The sequence below is a fragment of the Bactrocera tryoni genome, chromosome 2 (assembly GCF_016617805.1).
Source record: "Bactrocera tryoni isolate S06 chromosome 2, CSIRO_BtryS06_freeze2, whole genome shotgun sequence".
NCBI classification, from domain to species: domain Eukaryota; kingdom Metazoa; phylum Arthropoda; class Insecta; order Diptera; family Tephritidae; genus Bactrocera; species Bactrocera tryoni.
Window position 1 is genome coordinate 35511895 of NC_052500.1, and position 12392 is coordinate 35524286.

Consider the following 12392-nt stretch of genomic DNA (forward strand, 5'->3'; position numbering starts at 1 on the left):
GTGTTTTTCTGCGAACCGTTTTAAAGCTGAATTGAATTGAACCATGCGAAAACGACCACAAATATAAAATAAATTATAATGTAATAAATAAGGAAGAGCTAAGTTCGGGTGCAACTAGCAAGAATCAAAGCCAGGGAAATACTTTAAAGTGAAAAAGCAATCATATAAAGTCAAGTCAGCCGGATATTCGAAAATCCTGATACTAGTTATATAGGGGCTATGCCAAGTTTTCGCTCAAATTTATCAAACTATCTATTTAAGTATATGGGGCTAAGGGAAGTATTGGTCCGATTCAGCCCATTTTTTACATGTAGACATACCATTATAAGAGAAAGTATATCCCTTAATTTCAGCTATATATTATATATATCACATATTGACCGACATTTTCGATCAAAAGGCAACTATAGGTACCAGTGTACATAAGAATGTAAGAAGAATGTTACGAACTAACGACTAACTAACTGTTTAACGAAATTGGTTGAACGAGTCCCGAGAAATGGGATTTCGCCAAAACGTGGCGGCTCCCATAAAGCTCCCTAATACCATCTCGGTGGTACAATTTAATGTCTCTGGCGTATTTGGTTATTGATTTATTACGCTTTTGGTAGTTTTTAACAGTACCGTTATATGGCGAGTTGGTTATTGTAGCTTAAACAGTTTAGGAGATATGTACATTAAACATTTTAGAGGGCGGGGCCACGCCTACTTTTTCAAAAAATTTTGCCGACAGGTGCCCCTTGCTACTACGATCCTCAATAAGAGCGCTACAAAAGTTTTTTTTTTAAATAAAACAGAAACGGTTTGGGATATCATTGAAATTCTTTATTCGTGTGAAAGTACAGTTTTTGTTTTATTAACAAAACAACTTCTGTATCGCTCTTTTTGAAAACCCCGCTCTCAAAGTTGAGTCCACTGACTCCGAATTTCGGTAGAAAATTTTAATAATTTCCACTCGTTTTTGTATCGTATGTCTTTCCATGATAAAATGGCAAACCTTACTGAAGAGAAATGTCGAAAGAGCGGGAAAAAATATGGCCTGGTTTGGTGCCCCTATTGGTCTACTTTCGTTGCATAGCTATTGAAAAACCCTTTATATGTATAACCCTATATCTATCTCGCTTAATTCTAGGTGATACGTACAACCGTTAGGTGAATAAAATGCTGTGTAGAAACTGGTTGCAAGAGTATAAAAAGCCGTTGTATTACATTTAGATACTTATAGCTTATTAGTTATATGGGGACTAAGAGTCTAGAGTAAATTTTTCACCCATTTTATTCATAAATACGTATGTTGTTTTTTATAACTCATGATTTGACAACCATAGTGTTGCAATATCGCTACTCACAACTTTATCATAAAGTTTGTCTTTTTTAATGTTATAAATTCATAGAACATTTTGACATACAATGGTTATTTGTGTTGCTTACAGTAACTTGAAATATTCATCTCGGCAAAACAATAGAATTTAACCGCGAACATTTTCCAGCGGTTATTTTTTCAAATTTCAACGTGGATTAACTCAACAACAGTGCAACGATGAACTAAATTCAGTTTTTGGCGATGCATTTGAATCATGGACCAGTATTTATCGATGGTATCGTGAATCCAATCAAAGTCGTAGGTCACTCTAAGACTGATTTTTTGAAGGTCATCCAAAATCAGTTGTTGTTTCGGAAACTATTTATGTTGTGCGCAAACAGATATTGCAAGATCGTCATATGACCTATCGTGAGATAGAGGCAAATATAGGCGTTGGTGGAACCAGCATGCATTCAATTAGCATGGACATTTGACTGTAAAAAATTTTTCCCATGATGTATCTCACACAATTCGTCGATGGCTCAAAAAAAAAAAGCTCGTGTCGCTTGGTCGATTGTCTGTATTTTTGTGATATCTGTTTGCCAGTTGTATTTCTGGAAATTAAGAAAACCAACCTTCGAAGACGGATCACCGTTCAGCACGACTATGGAAGCTCTCACACATCGACTGAAACCACCGCATTTTTGTGTTCTCAAAACATCAATTTGATGAGTCACTCACCTGGGATCGAAAGATTTTTTTTATTCGTATGCGAAAAAATAAACAAAAAGTCAACGTTTTTCAACACTTCAAGAAGCGGTTGGTTTCGCTAAACGCTTTTTTAGGAGATACCTCAATCATAGTGGCAAAAGTTCTTACAAAATTAGTTCAAACGCATGCGAAGGTGATGGATCTTAATGGACAATACTTTGGAAAAGAATAAAAAGATTTTCAATGATTAAAATTGGTTTTTGTTTTCTAATCCCGAAATATAAATATAAAAGGCAACCTTCATATGCACCGTTATTAGAAAAACACGCTCCCTCAATTTTATAAAGATAACTCAATAATCCTCTTATATATGTATGTATGTATATAAATGAATCGCAAAATGTGGTGCTAACTCAACAACGCCTGGACCAATTTGGCCAATTCTTTTTTCTAAATGTTCGTTGAGGTTCAAAGATGGCTTTTACGGCAAAATTCGAATAATTACCCGAAAACCCCTAACAACAGCCCTTTTCTTTTTCCCGTATAAACGAATGAATGTTTGTTTGTTAGTAACTCTAATGCTCGAAAACGGCTGAACCAATCTTGATGAAATGTTCAGAGGTTGTTCGCTGTGGATGTTACGATAGTACGAGGAGGTCGCGCTAATATCGGTCGGCTTCCTTTTTTCCATCAACGTATGGCAGCTCAAGACACATGAACGAGTACTCCCAGGATGCGATAACATACGTGCGGAATTATGGATCGCGGTCAATCAGCAAGCGATCGTCACGATGTCACAGCACGACTTTTCAAACAACAACTACGAAACACTATCCACTTGCTTTTCTTTCGGAAACACAAACTGTAAATGATGAATATCCACTCTATCAGCGTCGCTCACCAGACGACAATGGCAGAACATTCAGCATTCAATTTAGAAGAGTGAATATCGAAATTGACTACACATGGATCGTAATATATTCAGTTCAGTTAAATCGTTCAGTTTCAGTTTAGTGAAATCGATAAAATACATTTGGAAATACGTCGCCAAAGAAAGCAACATAGCGTTTATTGTGCGTCTCGCAGTTAATTTGGAGAATGGCCAAAGGTTGTATTTCAATACAGAGAATACAGTGCCAGTGGAAACACCGCCAGCAACAAAATTAATATTGGCGAGTTTTTTCACAACTTTCGTCAATGATCTGCTTGCGAGAACATTGCTCTATTCGAAAATACCTTGATATGATACATGGAATGCATCGTCGATGAAATAGTTAAGCAGAAAGCAAGGCCAACCAGTAGATGGACATCCAGGTGTGTTCTCAACTAATGCATTAGGACGAATTTACACAATCCACTGGAAAACGAGGATTGCTTCTACCCTCGGTTGCTATTCATTAATGTACGCGGTTCAACTTCATTTGAGTCATTGCGTAGTGTGAATGGTATGGTGAGTGCAAGTTTTGGGGAAGCAAGCCAGCAATTACAATTGCTGGAACTTGATAACCACTGGAATCAAACAATGGACGGTTCGAAAGCTACTTCGAATGCAAATGAAGCTCGCACACTTTTCGCGATGATAAAAAAATTACTTTGCCGAAGACATTTTACATCGTATTCGCTAAAAATTGGAAATAAGTCAATTGCGGTTGATACTTCCGGTGGTTTGATATCAATTCCATCTGCCGTATATTAACTCACGAAAGATGAACTCATCACGAATGTTCGGACATTGGCCAAATTATCGTAACTACAACTCCTTAAGTGCACGCTCAATGTTAGCTGCCAAAAATACCGATGTTGTTGACTTAAACTGGAAGATTCAAAGTCAAACTCCGGGAAACTTGCGCTCATACAAATCGATCGATCATCTTCGCAATGAAGACGACGCCGTGAATTATCCAGTGGAATTTCTAAATTCTTTGGAGAGGCTTGGTATGCCACCGCATCATTTGCGTCTCAAAGTTGGATCTGTCGTTATTATGTTTCGCAATCTTCATGCGCCGAAACTGTGTAATGGATCACGACTCATTGTGACGCACCTATCGAATACAAGGAGGCAGAATGCTTGATTTTACGAATTCCTTTGAGTTCGAACGATTTGCCATTTCAGTTCAAACGTATTCCGTTTCCAGTGAAAATTGCATCTGTGATGACAATCAACAGGACACCAGGAAAATCGCATAGTGTGTGGCATAAATTTGGAAATGCTATGCACATTTCGATTCATTTTTTGTAAACTAACACAAGTTGCTTCACCTTCTCATTAACAAATAATTATAATCTAACTAATAGAAATCATATAGATGATATTAGTAGTACTATCTACAGATGTATCAGCCACAGTAAAGCGTGGACCTCTAGTTTTATATAAAAACCACATGTACGTACTATGAATTGAGTCCGTTTATTTACTTTTTCGAGTACCTTAAATAAGAAATGAAGCATACCTAGCATTTTCTATATAAATTTCGTCGAATAATAAAAATTCAAACTTCTACATATTTTACTGAACAAGTGTGTCTAAGGTTCGGTAACGCCCGAATTGCTTATTTCTAATTGGTTTTAAAATATATTATATTCAATTAACTTACAGGTACTTGTGGTGTTTTTCTTACTTGTGATGTGCTCTTTATGTATGAAAGGAAATGTTATGATTAAAGCTCTGTTATTGTAAGTTCCCATGCATTAAATGTGTAAATAAACTTTTCGTGTAGCAAAAATTTTAAATTTTTTCAAGTATTTATATAATCCTCACACTGCTTTTAATACTGATGGCGTTTGTTACATTTTACCACTTCTTCTACGGGGTTATTGAATATAATGGATTTTGTCATAGAACGGAAGAGTAAGTTTAAATTGTATAATATTATATTGCTAACATTTATTTCATTTTTTCCAAAGGATTTTTATGCGTTTCTTAACTTAACAACACTTTTCATTTAACAGCAGAGCAGATGGGAAAAAAAGTTTCAATCAAGTAATGTTAACGGATTGCACCAACGATCAAAATTTATATACATTATTGTTGGAAAATAATTTGATTCGCCCATTTTCCAAATGGATACCTTTAAATAAAACGATAATGCAGGATGTCTGCGAACGCAACTGTAGACCCTTGAACGTGGCGATCCTACAGAAGTTACAATCAGAAGTTGAGAAATTTCCGAAGAAAAATCACTTTTGTAAATTTAAGTCAGTCACGTCATCGTGGCTAACACCTATCCGTTTAACACATGTCATATATAATGCGAGACTCCCAGGATTGACATGGTAAGTAAATTTGTACTTTTTCTTACTCCCGTTGACTTGCAAATATATAATCAACATCTAGGATGACTGACGAATTTCATGGAACTTATTTCCACGAACGGGTTAACTTTTCGCATTGCAATCTGAATCTGGCAAACAAGGCAACCAAATTTAACCCAACAATCAGTAAAAGTAAATTTTGGAAATGCCGAGCTGCCTACAGAATTGGTAGAGATTTTGCAGCACCCATTCCGTCCGTCTATGCCGAAGTTAAAGATATGTGTATAACTACTAAAGATAAATGTAAATACTACAACGAACACGACTTATCAACACTCAGTGATAACGTAAATAATTATATAACAAATGCTGAACGCGGTCTTAAAAATGCACTAGGATCGTGTGCGACAATATTGCACATAGTTAAAGCAAAACATAGTAAATCCTGTAATTGCGAGACGTTTATATTGGTAAGACACAATATATACATACATATAATATAGCTTACGGCCTACCATATAGTATCATGCAGCACTCTTATGGCAATAATGTTATTTTATGTTCACTATATGGAACTCTAACTGCTTTTATTGTTTTGTAGAATGGTGTCTGGATTGGTGGACTGCTGTTCGTAATAACTTTGTTTTTAGCCTTACTTTTGCTGGCCGGCTTAATATATAAACTTGTAAACTGCAGAGATCATTATCGGAACGAAAGGTATATACCATATATATGTAGACGCAAAAAAACGTATTATTAAAAACATGGCAATTGTTCTTAAGTCCAAATAGGAAATGCTCACATGTTCACATTATCAACAGCCTCTCCAAAGATCCGATATCTATTAGAAAGTTTTTCTCAGTGAATTTATTGACCCAGTTTTAAACATTTTTGTTGATTGAAAACTAGAGAAATACGACAAATAGAAAGCTTTATAAAACAGTTAAACCACTTCGGAAAAAGAAAATGTCTTAATACTACCTACCGACCGGCAACCTTTAAATAAACTTATTCTGTGATACTAGACCGGCGACCATTATTTAAACTTTGATATTTGAATATTTGTAGGTAGAAACAGAACAAATGGCTTTTTCGTGAAAATCAATTTTTCAAATTTTCAAAATAGTCTCCTTTGCTTCAATACAGCTTTTTGCACGGTCCAAAAGCATGTCGAACGAGTGTTTTAGCTCGTTGGCCGGTATGCCCGCCAGTATGCCTGTGCAAGCCTTTTTAATGGGCTCTACGTCTGCATAACGCTTTCCTTTCATGGGCAAATGCATTTTTCCGAAATGGAAGAAGTCGCACGGTGCCATATCTGGTGAATACGGGGAGTGGTTAATGGTTTAAATGTGATTTTTGGTCAAATAATCGTTCACAAGCATCCATCGATGAAACGGCGCATTATCGTGGAACAACTTTCATCTTCGCAATATTCGATCCGAACACGTCAAACACTTCAAAACTCCAATATAGAATACCGCATTAACGTTTTGGCCGGGTGCAACATATTTTTTGGGGACAATACACAATTGGAATGGTAAAAACAAATCAAGAATTTCCGGTGATCACGGATTTTGATTGGCCCACATGTTGATCGTCATTTATGTCCTCACGACCACTTTGAAAACGTTGATACCACTCGTGCACTCTGCTACGGGATAGGCAATCGTCGCCATAAACTTGTTTCATCAATTGAAACGTTTCGGTAAAAGTTTTACCAATTTCAAAACAAAATTTAATGTAGGCTCTTTGTTCGAAGCTCATTTTCGCACCGATAACACAAACATACTGACACTTAAAACGCAATAGCTTCCAATCGATGAAATGTCATGAAATCTAACTGGACAATTCTAACACATTCTAACGCACCAGTCGACATATAGATGGCCCCACCAGGGGGCGCTAGATTCCAAAAGCCCTGTTTACTTTGGAAAGCCCTATGTATATATACATATATGATCAGCTTGACGAGCTAAGTCGTTTTAGCCACGTCTGCCTATATACACACATATGTATATACAAACTGGGCTCTTAGTTTTTGATATTTATGAAATTTTGTTTCCGTCCTTTTCCCACTAAGAGCTGCTTACTTGTCGGAATGGCCAACGACCCACTATAGCATATATCTGCCATACAAATCACTCTATTTTGTCGAAAAAACAGCGTCACGATAACGTCTGTGAATCAATGCTTTCCGTCTACTAGGATGACATGAAACGTATTATTTCTGAAGATAAGTCTGGGATCTATGCTTATGACCCAAAAACAGACGAATCGGCCGAATATCGTGGCAGAGGTTAGCCGAAGCCAAATAAACCACATCAAAGCAGGTCAAGGACAGTTTTGTTCGATTACCTAGGTGTGGTGCACTCCGAATTCTTTCCGACCGATCAAACTGTCAACAAAGAATACTATTTGAGTGTTATGCGTCGTATGAGGGAAGCTATTCTTAAAAAGAGGACGGAATTATGGCTCAACAACTCTTTGTTTTTGCACCATGATAGTGCATTGATTTTTTTAGTTTTTCGCTACATTTTTAACCAATATCGTGCTGCAACCACCGTTTTTGTCTGCTGTATCTCCGTATGACTTCTGACGGGAATGTCATGAAAAACTCAAACGACCGCTCTGAGGAAATCGTTTTGAGTCAATTGAAGAATTAACCGAGCTACGCACATTGAAGGGTTTGTCCGGAACGTAAGACTGAGTCGATTTAAAAAAAAAAATATTGAACCGATCGTTACAATTCTTTAAAATCACATATCTCCACCAACTCGACCGGTTTCACCAAAATTCGGTATGTAATATTTTTCTGACGCTCCACATAGTCCACATAGGAACATTTGGTCTCGAAAACCGGACAATATTATTTAAAGTGATTTTATGAATGAAAATAAATAAAAATGCATGATTGAATATAATAATGCAATATATTAAAATAAAACAAGTAAGGAAGAGCTAATTTCGGGTGCAACCGAACATTTTATATTGAATATATTTGAGTAGGAGGCAGTGCCGAGCAGATTTTATCTATTTTTGCTCATCCCACATACTACTAATATGGCACATACTCACAAAAAGGTAACTCGGTTTCATTTAGGTATATGGAGCAAGGTGAAGTGGATGTCCGAAAATCATGGTAATAGTTATATTTTGGTTTTCAAGTTTTCGCGCAATTATATCTATTTTAGGCGCAAAGAAACATGTTATGAATAAAACATTTTCTACAATTTTCATTGAGTTGGCCCAAATATTGGCCGATATATCGAGCATAAAGTCACCTATAAGTTCTAAAATCTTTATATTAGGTATATGGGGGCTCAGGAAAGTACTGCCCCGACTTAACCCATTTTTGACAGAATGTAATACTATTGCCATAAAAGGGTTCTGTGCGAATTTCAATTTCATATCTCACACATTGAACAATATTTTCGGTCAAAAGTCAACTATTGGTGTCGGGTCCTCATGTTCGGTACCTAGAGGCTTGAACAGTTTTGGTGGGATTTGAACAATTATTGGTCAAAAAGTGGCTTACTTTAAGGGAATTATTACCGCAAAATTTTATTCGGTTATATTAATTAATTCTTCATTTGTGTTCTGGAAAGTGAAAGAATCAAATGGAATTTTAAATTGGGAAGTATGCGTGGTTGTAGTCCGATTTCGCTCATTTTCACAGAGCAGAAACCCTGTAGTTTACTAATAAATATAATTCAAAGCTCGACCTCGCCCGACACTATAACAAAAACACTAATTTCTAAAAAATTAAAAAAAAAAAATTAGTTTTGTTAATGATTCATTGTTTTCCCAAACAAAACAAAATAATACATTAACTAAATTAATCTTTATATCACCAATATTAAATACATACCATGTTGTCCAGAATCCATAAAAAATATTTTCCAGAATTGCGTGAAACACAAAAAACCACTTGAAATTTCGAGAACAATAGAGAGTTTCGCGAATAAGCACGTGCGTTCGGGAACGAAATCTTGTTTCCGACTACTTGTGTGGCAATATAGTGGGCTGAAGGTCATTCATTTAATCGGTTCACTGTAGAACGGTTTCTTAGGTACTAAAAAAAACTCAATTTTGAGTAGCATCGCTGAAGTTTGTAATTTTCATTTTTGTCCGGTTTTTGAAGGAAAATGCTCCTATGTTACATTAGACGCAATGGGATCACCACCACGCCTACTTCACGTAAAGTAGAATTCGTTGTCATAATCTAGGGGCTTACCCGCGTTTATATTTCCGTTAGCTCCTTTACCAAATATAAAGGTTTTCGAGATTCCGGTTGACTTTATGCCATATTTATCAGCCAATATGAGAGTTATGTCAATGAAAAGTAGAGAGCGTGTTTTACTAATAACATTATATCTTTGTGCTTAAGATGGAGAAAATCTTGTCCTAGACCCTATGTAACTAACAGAACTTTCGAATATCCGGTAATATAACTGATGATTATGATTGATGATGGTACATATGTGAGGTACCTTAGTAAAACCAAGGTAATATTTTATTAGTATGTTACTTGTTAATAGAATGTGGTATAGATACTATCCCAAATACCACTTATAATGATTTTTATACTCTTGCAACCAGTTGCTACAGAGTTTATTATAGTTTCGTTCACCGAACGGTAATACGTATCACCTAAAACGAATCTAGATAGATATAGGGTTATTTATATATAAATCATCAGTATGACGAGAAAAGTTGAAATCCGGTTGACTGTCTGCATGTCCGTCCGTCCATCCGTGCTTGGTTTGTGGGTTCCTTAGTACAAAAGAAAATTCGAGTTCACAGGTGGGCGTAATCGGACTACTGCCACGCTCTCAAATCGCCATTAATCGAAAACTAAAAAAGGGACATAACTAATAACCAAATTAAGATATAAAGCTGTAATTTAGTGCAAAGGATCGCAGAAGCAAGGGACATTTTTTGGAAATTTGTTAAAAATTGGGCGTGGCCCTGCGCTCTAACAAGTTTAATGTACATATCTCCTAAACCACTTAAGCTACAACAACGAAATTTGCTGAGTACTAATCGTAAAAGAACTTCCACCGCTAATGTAAAAATGGATGAAATCGGAAGATAACCCCGCTCACTTCTTATATAACTGTACTGTTCAGAACTACTAAAATCGCAATAAATCAATAACTAATTACACTAAAGACATTAAATTTTACCACCGCGATCGTATGAGATATCTTTATGGGAGTCGGTGAGAAAATTTTTTTTGGTTAAAGCTCATATCTCGGGACCCGACCAACCGATTTCGGTAAAATTTAGTACGTGGCATTCTTCTAACGTTTTTATGTCACATTGTGAAAATGGACAAAGTCGGACAGCAACCGCGCCTACTTTCCATACAGCACAATCAAGAAGCAAATAATATAACAAGATAAAACTTTGCACTAATAATGTTTTTAGTATGTGCCACCTTATGACCAAACATTGTTTAAATACAATAAAAACTGTTCAAGTCTCTAGGTACCGAATATTCTGATACCGGTTGACTTTTGATCGAATGTCAGTCAATGTGTCATATATAGAACTGTATTTAAGGGATAATCCTTGTCTTATAATGCTGTGTCCATATGTCATATACTTAATATAAAGATTTTCGAACTTCCGGGTGACTTTGTATCGCATATATCGGCCAATATGTGTGTTATCCCCATGAAAATAAGGGAGCGGGAGTTGCAGAGTATAAACTGTTCAATTCCACTCGAAATTTACTTGTTCTAGCAAATTTTATGCCGATTATGTCGTTCATTATTTGAGTTATACATATATTTAAAAATTAAAAATACGTTTTCAAGTATACCTGAGCAATATCTAACTTAATGCAATATGCCACCAAAACCGCATGGAATCTTTTCGTCTTACCACCTGACCTTAAACCGTGCAGGTTTGCAAACAATGATATTTTCACGAAAATTATTGCCCTATTCTAAAAATATTTGGTTTTCTGCCCGAACTTAGCCCTTACTTTCGTGTTTACTAAGATTTGTTCAGATTTGTTTGATTCAGTTTAGTGTTCGTTTTCGCTGATTAACAATGGAGTGAAAGCAATCGTATTGCGGTGATTGCTTTACATCAATAACTGTAAAAAAGCGCACGTAAAATGTGTAAGTGTCGCATGAAACTTTATATCTCCGAAATGTTTTTTCACTGCACTTCGATCGTTTTTCCAAACAATTTATCCACAAAAACGAACGCATTGTTTGAAAACCATATTCTGACTAGGGAAATGAATATATCGACCAGATAGACTTATTCGAGATGATCTCCACATGAAAATCTACAGTCGGTTATCTGGTCATCTTGCAGAAGCTTAATGCAAATTACGGCCGCGAAAGTATTGTTTTTATAGATGAAAAAATATTCACGCTGGAAAATGTTTTTAATTAGCAAAGCAACAAAACCTACGCAAAAAAATGTTATTCCATGAACACCATCCAACTGCTGTAATGAGGTTAAAACTGGGGCAAAGAAGTATTTGCAGGATGATTTAGAAATATTGCTGAAGCAGTAAATCAATACTCTCTTCGTTCAATCTTTCACAAAGATTCCTCTTAGCACACAATGCAAAATCCACCTTGCAGGGGCTGAAAGAAGTATTCCAGAGGATTGACGGTCTGGAAGCTATATTAGTATATCCGCAATTAGGATCATTCGTTTAGATCTACACATGATGGTTTATTCCGTTTATCTACATAACTTATTGGATAATTCCGGTTAATATTCCAAATTCTAACTTTTTTGATATATAGTGACAAAAACTAAATTTCAAATTAAGATATATAGTTCATGAATATAATTCTTTCTTCCTACAGACACGGGCGAAGGGATGATGACTCTGCAGAATCAATACTACTGCCGCCGATAACATTACCAAGACATGTAATCGATACACTTGAGAATGATGAAAATCCTCGCGTTACCTACCACATAAAGAAACTTAATTAAGTGGAGGGCCTCGGCTTTACTGGATTTATCTTACATGTCGAAAAATTCAATGAATCTGATTATAATGGGAAACAGAGAAATTGAAAAAATTTTAGATTTTTTGTTACGGACGCTTATATTTTATATAAAAGGATCATTATACCATTATGATATG

General features: G+C 35.9%; 1 protein-coding gene across 1 annotated transcript in view; it reads left to right on the top strand.

Moving 5' to 3' along the window:
• Positions 1–12345, top strand: part of LOC120768522 — a 48264-nt gene extending 35919 nt beyond the window's left edge. Inside the window, exons 9-14 of the mRNA XM_040095253.1 lie at positions 4611–4687; positions 4755–4862; positions 4964–5287; positions 5349–5736; positions 5868–5983; positions 12106–12345. Of these exons, the coding sequence (XP_039951187.1) occupies positions 4611–4687; positions 4755–4862; positions 4964–5287; positions 5349–5736; positions 5868–5983; positions 12106–12238 (1146 nt within the window). The 3' untranslated portion in view covers positions 12239–12345. The remainder of the gene's footprint in view (positions 1–4610; positions 4688–4754; positions 4863–4963; positions 5288–5348; positions 5737–5867; positions 5984–12105) is intronic.
• Positions 12346–12392: the final 47 nt, after the last annotated feature.